This window comes from Nipponia nippon, unplaced genomic scaffold (assembly GCF_047370975.1).
Source record: "Nipponia nippon isolate SJK-2023a ecotype South Korea unplaced genomic scaffold, ASM4737097v1 scaffold_5, whole genome shotgun sequence".
Taxonomy (NCBI): domain Eukaryota; kingdom Metazoa; phylum Chordata; class Aves; order Pelecaniformes; family Threskiornithidae; genus Nipponia; species Nipponia nippon.
Genome location: NW_028262369.1, coordinates 18,156,246 through 18,174,902, shown reverse-complemented (window position 1 = coordinate 18,174,902; position 18,657 = coordinate 18,156,246). Strand labels below are relative to the sequence as shown.

The 18,657-nt window shown below is 47.4% G+C and overlaps 1 protein-coding gene and 1 long non-coding RNA gene across 11 annotated transcripts in view; both read right to left on the bottom strand.

The window, feature by feature from the left end:
- Positions 1 to 3,315: 3,315 nt before the first annotated feature.
- On the bottom strand, positions 3,316 to 9,412 carry LOC148052061 (uncharacterized). The gene is made up of 5 exons (XR_015698965.1): positions 9,179 to 9,412; positions 4,908 to 5,040; positions 4,215 to 4,823; positions 3,735 to 3,852; positions 3,316 to 3,503 (listed from the first exon to the last, which is right to left on the bottom strand). It is a non-coding gene; the product is annotated as an uncharacterized LOC148052061 (long non-coding RNA).
- A 3,670-nt stretch (positions 9,413 to 13,082) lies between these two features.
- RBBP6 (RB binding protein 6, ubiquitin ligase) overlaps positions 13,083 to 18,657 on the bottom strand; it is a 32,247-nt gene continuing 26,672 nt past the window's right edge. For all 10 annotated transcript variants that reach the window (XM_087730381.1, XM_087730386.1, XM_087730382.1 and 7 more), the window contains 2 exons: positions 16,197 to 17,945; positions 13,083 to 15,074 (listed from right to left, as the gene is read on the bottom strand). In XM_087730381.1, coding sequence (XP_087586507.1) covers positions 13,505 to 15,074; positions 16,197 to 17,945 — 3,319 coding nt within the window. In that variant the 3' untranslated portion in view covers positions 13,083 to 13,504. The remainder of the gene's footprint in view (positions 15,075 to 16,196; positions 17,946 to 18,657) is intronic.

Sequence of the window (18,657 nt, the reverse complement as noted above, 5' to 3'; positions counted from 1 at the left end):
TAATAATGTATTTCCCTCTCCAATACAGGCTTCTAGCAAAGCTTTTGCTGAGGACAGCAAAGCAAAATGCTTTGTTTCCATTAGTTTTTTTAAAACAAAAAAGCCTAATTTGTCTTAACATGACACCAAAAGCCAGCAAAACATTCTTCGGCTCCAGCCTGCACTCACTAACAATATCTTTGCAGTCACATACCAAGGAGATTCAATTATCTGGCAGAACACGTCCCAGAGGCATTTGGATAATTGCAAACATAAGTACAAAATATGCCACTAATTATTAAAGAAATACCAAATAAGGAGACCAAATGATAGAAAAGTAATGTTACTGGGTGCAAAAATCATTCATATGTGCTGAAAGGGACGGTGTTTTGAGAGGGGCGCGTCTCCGCGACGCTGGGGAAGCCCGAACCCTGCAGAGCTGGGGAAAAGGCACCACCGCCGCAGCCCCGAGCCCGGCAGCAGCCCCGAGCCCGGCAGCAGCAGCAGGGCAGGGGGCTGCGAGGGCCAGAGGGGAAGCAACGCTTATTGCCAGGGAGCAAGTCAGGCCACCCTCTTCCTGCACAAAACCAGCTGAGCTGAGCAAATAGGGCAAAAATGGTCCGAGGGGCAATGTGAGGGGTGGGGGATGAGCTTCCCCAGCACCAGCCCCACAGCCTGAAATGCACCTTTGGGTGAACCCCAAACCCCCCGTCCCTGGGGCAGCCCCGGCTGCGGCAGCCCCCAGGCACTGCTGCTCCCAGGCACAGAGGCTCTCCATGCGCTGAGCATCACGGTGGGATTTACCACCTCTTACGCCTAGATTTACTTTGTATTTTCTTTAGTGCTGCACACTCTTTACATCAAGATTTTGGGAAGCAATAGTTCCCTGAGGGGATGTTCAGCAGTGAGACGCTGGCAAAGTGGCTGGAGGCTGCTGCACCATTGTTGCCTCCTTCCCCTTCCCAATTACCTTTTGCACAAGGTGGTGCAGAGACAAGACCCCCGTTCTGTGGTACTTGCACTGACATTTCCGCTACCTACTCTGCAATAACAGCAATTATGCTGAATATAGGTCACAAATGATTTTTGTTGAATATTCAGCAGCTTGAATCAGAAAACAGTCACATACAAATAGATGTTTTTTCCTCTCTCCTCTGTAATAGCTACAGATTTCCTTCCAATAGGCCAGGCAGCAATAGCAGAAGCGTACAAGATGCTCATTAGACAACATCAAAACATACATCAGAGCTTCAGCATACCCCACACCGAAGAGCAATCCTGACCAGGAAGGAAAGCACTGCTTCGCTGCAAACATGCACTTATCCCAGGCTCTAGTTTTCTTTGTAGCTTTTAAAAGAAAGGCTGTTTCAATAGCCTAATGCAGGGCTGCTGGGCTCAATCCCCTGAGATGCCCAGTACCTTCCTACCTGCTCCTTCCCTTCAGCCTTCCCGAGCTGCCTGGGCCCTCATGGGCCTCGGGGGACACGAGCTAACATACGGGAGGGGCCCCGGTGTCAAAGAAGGATCCCAAACGTAACCCTGGCCCCTCTTAAGTCAACAAGAGTTTGGATGCTGAATTGACCAGAGGCGTCTGTCCGGGATCCTCCTGCTGCCTTGCCTGTGGCACAGAGGAGAAATCCCGAAGCCCAGGAGCCCCTCTGCTCACCCAGCCCAGAGGCAGCGCTGGGCACATGCCAGGCCCAGGTCCCTGTGGAGCATCGCCTGCCTGGCTCAGTCCTGAACCGCAAGACGGCAAAGCATCAGCGGTAGGTGGAAAGTTGCAGCCACTGAGAGTTGGTATTTCCAGCTCCAAGGAGAACCTGGATGCTGTTTAACTGCGATTTAAAAAAAAAAAAAAAAAGGGAACGAAAACCAACCTCACACTATGATATGAAATGAGAATGTGTCTGCTTATACTTCAGTGCAACTGCTGGTTGTTGTTGCTATCTATAATCACGGACTGCTTTTCATCCCTTGACATTCAGCTTTCTTCCCCACCAGTCTTCTGAGTTCAGTCATTTATCCTTCCCATGTTTGCAGATGCTCTTTGGATCTGTTCTCCCTTCGCCTCCCAGACTCCTCAAGGCACACCGGGGTCTGACTGTCTGCAGGACATTCACAGATGAGACCTTCAGCCCTGCTGGGCTCCAACAAGAAATGCAAAAGGTGTATTTGGAAACAGCACAAAGCTCCCATTTCGCCCTCTTCGCTGCCTGCCCGGTGCGTGGCCGGGAGAGCCATCCCTTAGCACAGAGCTGCGCTCCCAGCCAGGGAAGGAGCAGGAGCACAAGTGATGATGCTCCACGCGCTGCCGAGCCGAGGGGCTTGGAAGGAAGCCCATGTTTGAGGGCTCCTAAAGGGAAAGCAGCTTCTCCGTGACAGCATTTTGGCAAAAACAGTGTTATTTAAATACAACAGTTTCTTCAGTCAAAGTAAATAATAATTAAGTAAATGCAATTAAAATCAGGAATGCTCCAAAATATTCTCAGAAGCATCTGAGCATTTGACTCAGCTCCTCGCGGGAGGAGCACGGGCTCGTTTCAGAGCTGGAGGACTCGGTGGGCAGGGGATGTGGCCAGTGACTGCCAAGCACCGGGGCTGGGCATGGGGTGCGCTGGCACGAGTGGCCGGACAGTTGGGGCTGCAGGAGGGATGGGACAGGGCTGCCTCTGCCTCCTCCCCACCTCGGGGCTGCCGTGTGTCAGCCCGTCTCAGCTTCCAAGCGCGATTTGCTCCTGGCCCTCAGGGTCGAGGACACAAACTCTCAGCACGGGCAACCTGAAAGTAACGGGCAGACGAGCAGCTCTGGGACACAGCCCACCCCTGGCACCCAGCTCTCAGGCTATCCCACGTCCGCGGGGCAAAGCAGGAGCTGCCCTGGCCACCCCCTGCGGGGCTGGAGGGGTCCCCACCCCTGCCCCGCGCCCTGGATTAGAAACAGCTGCGAGACATTTACAGGGATCAGCCAAAGCAGCCAGGGAGGAACCCCGAACGCATCTGAAGACAGAGCCGCACGCATCCACCTCCGCTGGGCTCAGCTGCCAGGCTCGGAGCTGCAGACCAGGGCAGGAGACGCTGCGAGAGCGTGCACGTCCACGAGGCACATATCACCGAGCAGGATGTATGTCAAACAGAACATAATTATATCTCTGCAGTGACTATTTTTTCACCATGTCCTCATTTCCATGCCGTCCTTAAAACAATGCAGAGTGTTTTCATCTGCGACACAGAGTATTTCATTTGCTCAGGCATCCTTTTGTCAAAAAGGCGCTCTCTTTTCATTGGCATAATAATAAAAAAATAATGAAATCAAGCTCTTTTTGAGAATGTCCTTAAAAAGCCCAGGCATTTTGGAGAGATGCCAAGGTGCTTCCTGAGCTGCGCTCAGAGCAGGACTGCAGGCAGGAAGCCTCCCGCCTCATTTGGTCTCTGCTTTGGTTCTCAGCTTGCAGAAAATTGATGAAGGCTGCTGGCTTGGCAACTATAGACGTCAGATACGTTTGCAGACATCTTTATTTATTTTCCTGTGAAAACATCATGATGTGTCTATGCTGATGGCAATGCTGAAAACAAAACAAAACAAAAAAAAAAATCCCACCTCCAGCAGATCCCAGCCCAACGAGCTGCGGGAACCATGCCAGAGCCAGCCGCCCCGCAGCCCTCGGACAGGGCTGACCTGTGGAGCCGGGGACCACCGAGGGCATGGGCTGAGCCCTGAGCAGCCACCGGACACGGGGAGGGCAGATGCTACTCACGGCCACGGCCAGCAGCACCACCGTGCAAAGGCAGATCATGTTCAATCCTCGTCTGGCCTCGCCTTTACCAATCAACAGTCAGCGAGCATGACAAATAATTGTTTGCAGCTGTCATTAGCTGAAAACAAGGCAAATCTGCATATGCTTAATCTTAATTAGGCAGGCTTGGCAAGGAGCCCTTGCTCATTGCTACCAAACAACCATTTCGCTCACAAAAGGGCAACAAAAGCCCAGGCGTACGCACTCACACACACATACACAAAATGTGGATGGGAAAACTGCCCACAAAAGCCTCCTCCTGCCCCGGCCCCGCGGAGGGGTGACGGGGCTGGAGGGCACCCGGCCAGAGCTGCCTCGTCCTGCCTCCCCCCGCCATCAGCCTGGCCCAGATGGGATGCGCAGTAGCAGAGCTGATACAAATTAAAGCCGAGGAATTTTGCCACCGAATGCATCGTTGCTAATTATTCAACTCTCATTTACCTCTCGAAGGAGCGGGCGTTGACGGACCTCGCGGAGGCATTTCCACTCGAGGAGGAAGAGAGGACGTTTGGAGGGACCCGCGAGGGCAGGCTCTGCCGGCAGCCCAGCACGGGAGCGGCACTGGATTGGGGCTTTGAATTTGTGAGCGAAGCCCTCGCTGCACGCGGAGGGAAACCGGGTCACGGGCTCGGCAACGAGCGTGTTCAGCCCCTCGTGCCCGGCGGTGACGTCAGCCCCGCCGAGCCGGGGCAGCACTGGCGCCAGGCATCCCCTGCAGCCGAAGCCCCGGAATCTTGCCGGGCACCTCGTCCTCCATGCAGCATCTTCCTCCTCATCACCACCCTCCTCCTCCTCCTCCAAAACCCTCCTGCCATCTCCCCTGCCCAGATGAGCCTGGCACAACCCAGCAGGGTGTTATTTTACTGTTGCACAGAGGATGAATGCAGCCATGATCAGTCTGGAAAGGCGTCTTCCCCAACACACTGCGGAGCCGGGACCATCTATGAGAGCACTGTGGTTCACCTGGTGCCTGTACTGCCGGCACACCGGTACCGTGTGCCCCGCACAACCGCCCCGGGTCAGGCACTGCCAACCCACTCGTTCCACGCACTGAGCCAGGGAGGAGGAAAGCTGTGTGAGCCCACGTGCAAAACACCGGCCCCGGGTCGGTGCCCTGAGCCCACGAGCTCTTACCCAGGAGGTGGCGGGCAGCAGAGCGAGCAGAGGCACTGACGCCCCGTGTCCTCGCGGCATGCCGGGCAGGGGACCTGTGCCGGTGCAAGGAAGCAAGCCGTCGAGGCAGATTGAAGGCATTGGCACACAGCATCTGGGTAAAAAGAAGATGTAAAGTCAGACCAGGAACAAAAAAATACATTCCCTGCAAAGAAACACCACGTTGATGGGAAACAAAGAAGATGCCCTGGAGCAGCGCTGGGGGAAAGTCTCCTGGAGATGAACAGGTCGACCCCAAGACCTGCGGGAGGGGGCTCAGCACCTCCACCCCCGCAGCATTCCGGTTTGCCTTTCCAGACCTGGCCGGTGGGAAAGGGGTGCTGGTGTCCAGTCAAGACGGCCAGCCGGGTTGGTGCCATTGCCTTGTTTGCTCTTTTGTCTGGGTTTGGTTTTGTGCCAGAGAAGAGCCAACAGCCAACAGGACTGAACATTGCTGGGAAAGCAGTGTAACACTGAGGATGGGCTGCAGGTAAATGCTTGGAGAACCACCAAATATTTAGCAAAAAAAGCCCAATAAGGTAGATTTTGGACAAAAGCAAGCTTGTTATTTTATAAGCTGGTGCCCCCCTGGACAAGGCAACAAGACGCGCCTGCGCTAGCTTTGCAGTGCCTAATTTTATGCTTTATCAATTTACAGCATATTTTACACAGAGGGGAATTAAAATAAGGCTGGGAATCATCAAAAACATTTCACTTTTAATTGAAATTGACTCCAAGATTATACATTAGGGAGGCTAAATGAAAGACATTACACCCAAGCAAACTACTCTACCTGCTGTCTTTAAGAAAACACCAGCGTGTCAGCTCGACGCGCAGCCCCGACTGCGCCGGGATCGGTGCAGCTGCAGGCAAGGCAGAGCGCTGACAAAACCTCACGAACAGCTTTAGTTCAGCAAAAAGCACAGAGGTTTGAATGTTTAAAGCAGAAACCTCCCAGTGCTTTAAATAACTGTAATCAATGTATTCTAACGCGAGCAGTGTCAAAAACTAAGAAGTGACAGATAACAAGGAGCCCACGGCTTCCCCTGTTTGGCATCCAGAGAGAGAAATGCGTCTGCAGACATTTAAAACATTAAATGTATTTCGGAAGAGACCATGACTGCTGTATTATTTTATTCTGCCCTCACATGTAATGTATTTTTCAGCTAGAGAGGAACAGATAAAGATAAATGCACAGTTCGGGTGTAAGAGCACATTGTACAGACTGCATCCCGTCTGCAAGGACCACAGCTGCAGTAGAAAATAAACAGAGATACGGAAGAGGCATTATCTTCATAAAATATTTCCTATCAGATTATATTTACAAATAATTTGAGCACACCGATGGGGACTGGCGGGGAGGATGGGCTGGACAATAGAAACAGATACGGGAAATAGAAAATAAGATGTGAAATTCATAACTGGAAGTAAAGACCGCATCCTTTCTGAAGTTACAGGCTAATACGCATTAAATACCTGCCCCTCTCAGGGCAGTGTGGGAATGGGAAAGTCTGAGTTGTTTCTCCTGTTTTTCATGTATTTGATTCTCTGACATTATCACAAAAGATTTAATCAATATTGTTGCTGAAAATTGTATTACCAAAAAACATTAAAACCTAGCTCAGCAATATTTTGTCCAGGTCCATAAAAACAATTTCAAGTACTGGCTTAGATTCCAATAAAAACGTAAATTGCAACAAAAAACTTAATCATTTGCAAAGCAAGACGAACAAAGAATTAAGAATCTTTCTTACACACTCACTCTACAAGCATAGGCGTTTCAGGGGCTGACTCTGCCCAGGCAGATTAGCACAGCGTTCACAAAGCTGGCGATTTCTGTTGTTACCTCCACAGAGGAATTCGGCAAACCCCTGAACTGCTCACTCAATGCAATTACACAGCTGTAAATGGGGCTAAATAGCTTAGAAATTAAACAGCGAATGGAAAAAGTCCTAAAGTTGCCCAAACACAAAACTCTGCAATTTTCAACTTCAGTTCAAAATCACTAACTTGTTCCAGTGAATTTTTCCAGCTCCAGAAACCAATCGCAGGTAATTTCAGCAGAGTATTTCATTTGTGAGCGTGGGCAGAGCTTCTGCCTGGCAGGGTGGGAGAAGGCTGCGTCTGTCCTCTGGCTGGATGGGCGAGATCAGCATTCAAGTTGGCAAAACCAAGACCTTCTGTTTGCAAAACCTGCCACATCACGCGATCACAAGTTGGGTTTCGTTCGGGTAGGAACTGCTTGCGCCGGGAGTGGAGGAGCTTGGGGCCGGAGCGTGCACCCGGACATGCAGAGGGAGTGGAGGGACCCCCTCGCCCCCCCGGCTCCCCGCTGGCCATGGGTGGGGGGCTGCTTCCCCAGCCAGAAATGGGGACCGTGCGTGGGTGGGTCACCTCTTAGACCACAGGCCATAATTAGGAGCTAAGCAGTGTGACGAGGCAGCCCCGTGGCTTTTGCACCCCAGCCTCATCCCCAGGGGCAGTGGGGCCTCAGAAGCAAGCCAGGGTGGGGGGTCAGGGCTGCCATGTCCCCACTAGCCCTCCCTATGGGGCTGGGACAAGAGCTTTGCTCCAGGACCACCCTTCTCCCTGCCTCCATATGCCAGCCCCATCCCTTGCTGCCAGCCCAGCCGGACCTCCCGGGGGCTGGTACCCCGGCACCCCACAGCCACCCGCCAGCCACCCTCCCAGCTGGAGCCCAACTTCCCTGTGCAAGCCCTGGATTAATCATCCTGGAGCTGGAGAGCAGGTGAATCTGTCCTCCAACTGGTCATGAGCTTTACTGCCTGTTTCTTGAATGAGTTAGTTACTCATCCACCCTGGGCAGGAGTCCAGCTCCACGCCCCTGCCCCAGCTGCGCTGGGACCCTCGCTGCCATTGGGCAGCGGAGTGGCTACGTGAGAGTGATGCTCCCAACGCCGGCAGAGCCCTAATAGCTTCCACCAGCCCCCACCGCTGAGTGCTGCTCTCCCTTTTTAATTAGGGAGCCTCCTTCCCCCGAAAGGTGCACTCCCCCACCAGCTCACCCAGCATCCCCCAAGCCCAGCGGGACTCCTGAAAGCTCCAGGCCTTGATTATCTCTTCCTTTTAATTAGCCTCATTCAGAGGTGTTGCCTCCTTCAACCTTGGGCTGCCTTTGCTTTCTCTTCCTGACCTGTTAACTGAACCTGGGGAGCAGCCGCTGCCTCCCCCTGCAATGGGCCGGTGCCCACGAGGAGGTGACCTTCCCTGCCGGGTCCCCTCCTCACCAGCCACCGACGCTCGAGCAGCCCCAGGCTGCGATCACTGCCTGGACCTGGCCCCACTCGCTGGCCGGTTGCGCCCAGCCAAGCTGCTGACGGGCCATCATACCCCAGCGCTGCTCCAACGCCAGCCCCACGTCCTGCTCCAGCCGGGTGTGCAGCTAGAATGGCTTGATGGCTGCTATATTCATGCAGGATCCGTGCCGATTGGACTGCTAAGCTCACAATATGATTATTTTCTATTAAAATTCTTCCTATGGAACCCAGTCCCAGGGCAACAGTGCAAAAAGGAAAGCTCAGCTGATCCCATTTCAATATAAAACCCAGCCTCTAAAAAACAAGCCCCTCAGCTTGCTAGGCAAGAATACAAGAAACAATTTAGCAACCATTTCTTTAAAAGCTGTGCTTTCTGCCTGGCATTTAGGTTCAGTCAGGAACTTCAAAAAAAGTTCAGTAACAAACACTACAGTCTTGGAAGATACCAGGCTGCATACAGAAATTAATCTCTATTTCCCTCGTTCCACAAAACCCAATATTTGATCTAAGACGAGGAGTGGGGTTAGCTGCATGTTTAATGCCTTTAAGGTGGAGATCATTACACAGACAGGACAGGTACGTGCTGCTTTTGCTATTTAAGAAAACCTAAGAGATACCAAAGAATACACAATAGTGCCTTTATGGTGACCAGCCTGTGGGGTGATATGCCACAGGGCACTGCGAGGTACATCAGACTGCCGACAGCCAGACACTTCCCACCCAGAGCAAACGTCGAGATTTTGTAGACTCAGACCCTCTTTGTAACCTCTTCTCAGTGTCAGGGTTTGCCTCTGCAGCTTAGGCAGAACAGAGGACCGACAGCAAAGAACAGCATTCTTCTGGTCTGTCAGATATTCAAACTGCAGCGCAAGTACCATGGAGCCTCTCCGTTCTCCTAGCTAACTGCGGTGATTTGGGATTTTGCACGTTACCATTTCTTTTTCAGTGCTACTGTCAGTCGTAGACTCAAATTACCTGTTTCGTTCTTTGCTCTGGGGAGGATCAGACGCCCAACGCGTTTGTCTCCATCACCTGTAAGGAAGGAACCCTTATGCTTCCTACAGCGTCTCCCCTACGGTTTACTGCTTTGGCTGTTTCCCATCAGACAACACAACCCATGCAAACAACTGACAAAATTGCCACCACCCTATCCATAATGACACCTACAAAAACCATTTTGAACCAGAAAAAGCAGTTGGCAGCAGCTGTCAAGAGTTCAGCTCACACAACCCCCCTCTCCCAGTGCCAGGCTGGGCTGCCAGACCTCCCGGTGTACGCCTGCCTTCTGCTCAGCGCAGGAGGGTCTGCAGCCGCCGGCAGAATCCAGCCCAGCCCTTTACCATCCTTACCGAACATCGGTATTAAAGCCTACCCCAAGTTTCCCTTCCTGCACCTCAGGCTTGATACTTCCATGTCAAAGCCCAGGACTAATCCCCACCCCACGGAGCACCCCGGCCGCTCGGGCACAGCGAGGCGGTCCCAGGCCTGCTCTCTCGGCTCTGCATTCCTAGAGGCGCAGGGAGCCACACGGCTGTGAAGCTCCAGGTTGAGGGCACGAACCCCAGCCCTCCGACCGCCTGGGCAGGCCCAACCATTACGAGGCATTATACAAACCACGGGCACCATTGCCACCTGCACAGATGGGTTTCAACAAACAGCAGCTTCACCTCCATTTTGCAAGGAGCCCATGGGAGCGCGCTGGCGCGTTCGCACCAGCTCTCATCTGCGACAGAGCTCCGATTCGTAGAATCATTAACGTTGGAAAAGACCTCTGAGATCATCGAGTCCAACCATTAACCTAACTGCCGGGTCCACCTCCAAACCATGTCCCTGAGCACCACACCCACACGTTTTTTGAACACTTTGAGGGACCGTGACAGCACCACTTCCCTGGGCAGCCTGTTCCCACCCCGTGCTCTCACGAGTTTGCAGACAGGGCCGGGGCCAACTCTTCTTCTTCAGTTTGATAATGACCATTCTTCATCCTATTACCACCTGTGTGTTTATACAATATTCAGCCAAATTTGGATTGATATTACAACAAATACATAAATAGATTCCAATTGTTTTCCCCTTTGGAGGTAGATACAAGGTTTGCTCGTCAGTCATCTGAGACATGCTGCCATCCCTCAGTTTAAAAGAAGCACTTCAGCTGGTACCCTTATTACTCAAGCAGAAGTTTTATCTGAACATTGTTTAACTTACTCTTTTCTCTAGCCCGTGATCCTTGTATTTTACTAAACTAGATTTCCCTAAAGCTGGTTACAATCAACCTTTTCTGGTGAAGACTAAGCAAAAGCGTATTTCCCACTACCATTTCAACCGCTGTTTCTTCTCTCTCATTAAACAACAGATACAAGCTGCTCCTTCCTGGCCTTCACTTTCTAAATGCAAAACAATTATTAGGGGTTCTAACTAAAATTCATTTTGTGCCCTAGGTTTCTTCATTTTCTCTCTACCCATGCATGACATTAACCTGCGTCTTACGCCCTCGTCACCTTTTTCATACACTTCCTCCATTTCAGCGTTGTGGACGATGACCGGAGTCTGCCGCCCACTTTGGGGTAGTTTGCTTGGTCATTGACACTCAAGCTTTTCAAACCCCCTTCTTTCCTGCCTGAGCTTTTCCAGCTCAAGAGCTGGTGCCTCTCTGTATGTTCCAACCACTGCCACGGTCAGCCCCAGCCGAAGACGGCAGATGAGGTAGGAGGTATGCTGGTCCAAGGTTCCTCTGAAGACAGCCACAGGGACCCGCGATCGTTTCTGCGGAACGGACCACCCTTACCTTTAGCAGATGACCAAGCAGTATCGTTCCAGAAGGAACCTATTACATTTAGTCACTGAGTCAGCATCTGTTCCTTACGTCCGAACGACAGGCCAAACTCACCTCGCTCTGGAAGCATGCTTCCCTTCACCGGGGTTAAAACCATCTTCACCGTATTCCACCTGCAGTCACAGGCGTTCAGGAGCATCTACCCTCACCCAGAGAGCCCCGATCGGATACCTCCCTTCACGCTACCGTAGGCACTGCGTAAACACTTCAGAAATTCAGTCAGAAGACTTCTAAACATGACTGTAAGTCAAAATCACCTATTCAGGCCTGAGCATAACTGCATTCCAGGGGTCTTCAGCTCAAAAAACTTGGGGAAAAAAGTAATCGTAAGAAAACTCCATGTGCAGAGTAAACTAAATTCATAGCAGACTGAAAAATCATCAGTAATGCTGCTATAGTGCTCTGAAACCAGAGGGGAGTTCAAGTGAGCATTACGACAGGCATCGACTACAGCTTTTTCAGCACAAGGTTATATAAAAATACACCATTTTGCCCGTTTTTATGGAGCTATTCCATAAAGAAATGTCCAAGATTTTACTTCCATCGAAATTTACTAATTATTCTGAACCTTGATAATAAAGCACACCTAACACATTCCAACTCAAGTGAGAATCCCATTTCACCAAGTCCTAAGTTTTCTGCGTTTCGTTAGGCCAAAGTATGTTCACAGAGAACAGTGCAAAATACATCTTTTTTCAACGGCCTCATCATCACGAGCACAGACTATGCAAAGGGAGAGTCTGAGGCTGCCTTCAATTCCTGCCCATCTGGTGTTGCCTTTGGCGATACGAGTTCCCCGGGCCACACATAGGGAATGCTGGATGAGGACATTTAACAGCTATTACGGACATGTGCTTTTTGATTCTGGGAAGCAAAAATCCAAGTGCCTTACTCAGAAAGCCTGCGTGACCTTGTGCAGAAAACACCCGAAATCCACCAAGAACGCCCTGACGGGAAAAGGTACGAACTACTGGAAGTGAAATTCAGTACCAGTTCTGGTTTGTTCTTGTTTTAGCCATCAGAAGTACGGGACACTCGGTCTCTAACCCAGTATTTAAAATGTGGTAGTCACCCCCACTGAAAAGCAAGATGAATTATTATTTTACTCTTTCTGTACTGCTCAATACCCCACAGTAACAGTACCTATAAACAATGACAGTCTTCGAACAAAATAGTCTCCGCAAGCAGGAAGCCCTGAAATGCTGCTTTAATTTGCAGTACTGTCAAACAGAACTCTTTTGGGGCAAATCCCACAGCCAAACAGCCGAGGGCCTTCACGACTGAATTCAGTTGTTACCGGGATGTTGTGCCCTTAATGCACGAGAAATATTTCTTACCATGCTGGCTTTCCAACAGTTAAGCAACACCCACCCCCCAACCTTTTTTTTTTTTTTTTTTTAAATTACATCTGTCTTAAAATTATCAAGCTAATTAAATTTACATTTTTCTCGATTCCCTGTCATTATTCAAAGCAGTTTAAAGCAGAAGCCTGCCTTTCTAGTGTGCTTTCTTCTTCTGCCAAACTCATCCGCTGAACCCCACGTTTAATGGAAGGGTTAGGTCCGTAGCACCACCATATGAAAATACTAATAAGCTTCTATTTAAAAACTACAAACATCTTGGTGATCAGCATCGGTATGAGAGGAAATACAGATTACAGGGCATCTTAAAATATGTGTAAATGTTTGCTGGCAAATGACAACAGCTTTCTAAGCAAACTGGAACGATGTTGAAATGTGACAGCTTCATATATAACGCTATTTTAAAATAGTCAGTACCAGCTGTTAAGAGTGGCTGTATTTTTGGGGCCACATACTACCTTTTACAATATAAAAACAAGCCCACTTGGCACATGAAAAAAATGCGCCTCTTGGCAGAACCTCCCCACATTGCATCAGTTCCAAAGATGTAAAGTCCTGCCAGTCTTTTCAAAATTAAACCCGTTGATATGTTATTTTTCCCACGTTAGCTACCAGCAAGCTTTTACAGGTCACTAGTCTTTCGCTGCTAACGTTCAGCTATCACTGGAAATCTCATCACATTGGATAGTTTACTGAAAACTTTTTATTGTAATCAAAAAGTGACATAACAGGGCTGTAATGTATTCTGCAAATCATTCTGCTGATATTTTATAACTGATACCAGCTTCTTCTGCCAGGCAATTAAAAAAAAATTCAAATGTGAAAATTTTCACAGTACAGTAAACTCCACCCAAACTAATTAACGGTGGTTAAAAATAAGATGCCCCAGCAAAACCTTTCATGTTACATGGTCACAACTCACAATTCTGTACAAAATGTTCACTTTTATAAAGCTCTGATGTAAAAATCAAATAATCAAGCAGCAATATTTTAAGTGCAGCACAGGGTCTTTCATGTCATTATTTACAACGCTTGAATTCGTTTACATTTTAACAAAATTTAATACAGATGACTTAGGAATTAAGTCATTTTTTATTATCTGTCATTCTATGTAGTGACAGATTTCACTTTTTGGTCATCTTTCTCTTTATCTTTGCTCTTCTTCGATTTTTTCTTCTTGTGTTTGTGTTTTTGGCTCTTTTCCAATTCCGTTTCGTTTCCAACGTGTTTCTTATGCTTCTTGTGTTTCTTATGCTTCTTGTGCTTCTTCTTCTCTTTTTTCTTTTTCTTTTTCTTGCTGTCTTGACTCTCTCCTGAGCTGGCACTGCTGCTGTGGCTTCGAGTCTGACTCTCAGAAGGGCTCTGACTACGGCTGCGGCTAACACTGGGACTGCTTTGACTTTGACTTCGGCTTGCTTCAGGCTGGTCAACTGCAGCAGGTGCTGCTGTATCCTCTTTCACCTTATCGACAGGCTTTTCTTTCGGTTCTTTAGGATTTTTTCCTGCAGCTTCCTCATCTTTTGCAGATACATTACTCTCACTGTCACTTTCATTGTAGTCTGGTACAAACGCAGCCTCATCAGTCTCTCGAGTTAGATCAGAAGAGAGCCGTGAGGAGCTGCTTACCTGAGGCTTGGGCTTGACAACACTTTTATCGTTTTGCCCAGTCACGTTCTCTTTCTCATTTTTTACATCTGGTGATTCTTGTTTCAAAGGTGGTTTATTACCACCTGGCTCTTTCTCTTTATTGACCTTTACTTCTGGTACATGCTTCTCTTTCTCTTTTCCTGAATTTTTATCCAGAGGTTTGTGTTCCTCCAACGTACGCTTGGAATCGTGAGCAGCTTTGTGATCAGACTGCTTCCGCTCACGTGAAGGACTGTAGCTGCTCCTTTTGGCATCTCCGGTGCCCTTTTTGGATGGCTCTGCTCGTTCGTCTCTCGGCTTACTTTTCTGTACTGATGTAGATTCTCTGTTTCGAGAAGGGGAGTCTTTTCTCCTTGCTAATTCACTCTTTTCATCTCTACGCTTGGAACTAGAATGATCTCTGTTGCCATCATGGTCAGATTTTTTGTCTCGGTTAGGAGTAAAGTCTTTAGCAGTGGATCCACGGCCAGTATCATGTTTCTCTGAAGATCTGCTCTCTTTGGAAGACTGAGAAATACTTTTTCCATTTCCTTGCTCAGTTGCACGTTCTGAGTGGTCTTTTTCTGGCTGAACACTGGTCTTTCTCTTCTCAGAAGTATCCTTGTCAGACACAGAATGATCCCGGTCTTTGGTTTTTCCTTTTTCATTTGCCATCGAACTTTTTGAACTTTTTGCATCGTGCTGGGAGCTTTCATAACTCGCCTCTTTTGTAGTTTTCTGTGTCTTCTCCAAAGGCTCCGTCTCTTTTTCATTGTGTTTTATGGGGTTTGGTGGCTTAGCACTCACATTTTTTATAACACTAGCAGGTTTTCCTACGTTTGCGGGCACCTGGGTAGATTTAATGTCTTCCTCTTCAGACTCAAAGTCATCTTTATCCCACTTTGACTGAGGGACCTGGATCATAATAATGACGTCTTCAGCAGGGGCTGTTATATCATTATTATACTCCTCCATGGTCTTAATGACAGTTCGTTTTGTATCTGGCTTTTCTTCAGTCTTTCTAACGGGGCTTCCTCCAGTAGAACTAGTACTAAGAGGAAAAAGCGTACATTAATAACGGGTGAGATACAGGCGCCGCCATCTTTTCTAACGTTTTATAAAATGGCTTTTGTTTCAATTCTAAAGCTTCAGCATTTTTTCAAAAGATGTTCAGTTAAGGGAACAGACAAGAGAAAGGATGAGTCCACTAGCTAAGGTTATGAGCAATCAATTAATTTAGTATCTTCCTACTATGCATTTAATTAACAAAGACACGAGATTATCAGACTGGGGACTGTCTGATCTGGTAATTCCTTCATGTCCTATTTCTACCAATGGTAGATAAATTAAATATACATTCTTCTTTCAACATGTAAGCAAGCAATTATGGAGAGGTAAACACAACCAAAGTTCCATCCTCATGTCCCAGTGTTGTTCTTTAGAAAAATGTACGTTTTAAAAACTTCTTAGAATATCAACACAGTTATTTTAAGTCTCCAGCCATGTCTTAAATGTTTTGAGTTTGCTTTGTCCTGCTTCTTTAGACACTGAAATCTACATAATAACAGCTCTACACAGTAGATCACTTTTTATCCCCCCCCCCCCCCATGTCACACAATGGACTAGAGAGATCTCCAACATAAGTGCCAAAAAAAGTTGGCACTGAGCTGGAAGCAGTGTAGCTGTGTCAACATGGTGCCGTGCTCAAAGCTAAGATCGGTGCAATACGTTGGCAACCAAGCTGCTATTTCTGCAAGGTATAATTTCATGCCATACTGACAAAAGTAAGTCATTACAGTACCTTGCAATTTTTAAAATACAAAATATTGCATGGTATAGACATGCCTGTTATCCTTGCCTTTAGCAGTAAGCTGGATTTGAAGGATGACACAGAGGGGACTCCTCAAAGAGTCAACATGTAATGAAAAAGAAGAGGAGAAAAAATGTCCCAGAAGTAAGGGTCAAACACGTCACCAATGAATTCACCTTATTAGCTTTCTGTGCAGTACAGACTGCTTGTTTTCTTTAACAAAATTTGATTTTGACCCACATACAGTTTAACAGGGAAGATCACAGATTATTCACTCATTTAGCATGGATTTAGCTGCTCCTTTCATTAGTCACCATAAAGAATTTTACATTTTTTGGGTGGGGAGGAGGAAAGAAAGAATACCTGGTGTAATCTACAAGAGTTGAACTAGATCCATCAGCTGCTGTTACTTTTCTTCTCACTTTTCCCTTCGCTTTTTCTTGTTTAACTTTGCTGCTGCTCGGCTCAGGTTTTTCAACAGGTTCTTTTGCAGGTGGCACATTTTCTCCACTCACAATCTTTTTGCCAGTTTCTCGGTTAAGTTTAATCTTTTTTGCAGGGTTGTTAAGAAAAGCAGATTTATCCTTTTCTGGAGTTCGCTCTCCTTTTTCACCATCAGGCTCAGTCTTCCCCTTTGGCGATGTTTTCGATTCAGCAGTTTCTGGTTTAGAGGCCTTTACGGAAGTGGCTTCATGTTCTTTTTCAACCTTTTCATCTGCTTTTCTTTTTCTTTTTTCAGGTTTTGCATCAGAAGGTTTGCTTTTTTCAGGAGGTTTTTTTGACTTGTCCTCTTTGTTGGAGGGCTTCTCTGACTTGGTTTCTTTTGGATGGTCTTTCTTTGCCTTTTCCTCCTTGGCTGGTCTGGTTTCTGGGTGATCTTTTGTCACTTTTGGGTGAACTTTCCGTGGGGTACCAAGAGCCTTCTCATCCTTTTGAGAGGAAGATGTTTTAACACTGTCTGTCTTTGGCAACTCCTCCTTCACTTTTTTCACAGGAGGTTCCGTTCGAGGAGATTTTTCACGATCGGTGTCCACTTTCTCTTGAGAAGCTTTAGCTGGCTTTATTATATTGTCTTTCTTAGGAGGAACAGCCACTTCTACTTTCCGCTTTGTCTTGTCAATTTTTGCTTTTGGCTTATCCTTCTCTTTTTTCTCCTTTTCAGAGACGGGTTTGAAAGCAATGGAATCTGCTTCCATAGGCTCGTCTCTCACAGGGGTGGCATCATCTCTGCTTGGGAGCATGAACAGAGAGTCCGTTTTAACGTCTTCTGCTGTAACTGGCTCTCTTGGTTTTCTCGCACCTTCTAACAACTCAGTATTGGGAAATCCTTCATTCTCATCCCCTTTTCTTCTCTTCCGGTGTTTTTTATGTTTATTTCCTTTGCCATCTCCCAGTGGATTTTCCACCTCCTTCTCTTTTGATTTTGCAGGATCTTTGATGCCATGGCTCTCTCTTCCAGAAGGTTTTTCAGGGTAATTTCCAGCTATGTTACGGTTTCTGTGGCTCTGCCCACCAGGATAATCCTCCCTACGTCCCCGAGCATACGGTGAATTCTCTCGTCTGGTCCCAGGTGGACCAAACCTATCTGGAGAAAAGTTCTCTCTGTTTACTGGAGGTCGAGGTTGAGCACCAACAGCATAGCCCTTGTAAAACTTTTCATACCATTCTCTATAGTTCCTTTCCCATTCTCTGTATCTTTCCTTTTCAAATGGATCTCTAAAGTCAACAGATCTGCCATAGTAAGCTTTCATATCATATGGTGGAACTTCTCTGTATCTGTTAAAATACTCCCTTTCTCCTTCCCCTTGAGGTATAGTCCGTTTAGTGGGAGACTGGCCTCGAAATACTGGAGACCTTGACCGTGAATGGTATCTTCTGTATGGGGGTGACCTTGACCTTGAGCGGTGATAACCATGTGACCTTGACCTGGAACGATAGTTACGACTCTTCCCTTTGCCTCTTCTTGGATACGGCGGAGATCGTGAGTAGGAACGAGAATGGGAACGACTAAATGATCGAGAGTAGGAACGAGAGCGGGAAGAACCTGATCTTGACTTGGAGTAGGTATACGAACTTCTAGAGTAAGATGAAGCACTATAGGGAGACTTGGACCTTAAAAAAAACACAACACAAAAAAAATAAATGAAGTTAATTCAAAACAGTCATTCTCCCCAATTTTTTTCCTCCCAAATTTGGTTTGGTTTTTTTTTTTTTTTCCTCTCCATATGCTTATGTCAAAGCTTCTTTCAGCTGCTGACATAATACTACTGCAAATTGAAGAACTTGATAATGTGTAAAAGTTTCTGCTTACAGGACAGAACAGCTGCTGCTTTGTTAGTGTAAAAACATACAGGAAGGGTAAGTCTATTTCCACTCACTTCTATCACATGAACTACCATAGCTATTGATTGATTTAAGGTGGTGTATACTGGCCTCTACTGGTACGTGAACACACACATTTTTCGCTACTCAGCAACTACATGCAGCACAAATCATTTTTGTTGCAGTAAGATGCAAAAAAGAGCAAGTCTTAATGGCTACAGTGCAGTATCAAACATCAAGAAAACACAATTTAGCCTGAAGACAGTAAAGCTCAGTTTTAAAATGCCAGCTTAGTCTATTTAACTTCACTACTTATTTGGCAATTTGTACAGGATGCAAAATACTTGTACTACAATCTTACATACAGTACTATTTAATCAACACTTCTAGCCAGATGTCCTAGCAAAATTTTGCACATACCTCTAGCTCTAACCAAGGCTAGTGACCGCATTTCAAGAAAAATCATATCTAAAAGCTTCTAAAGCTTCAGCCTCTAGCAATA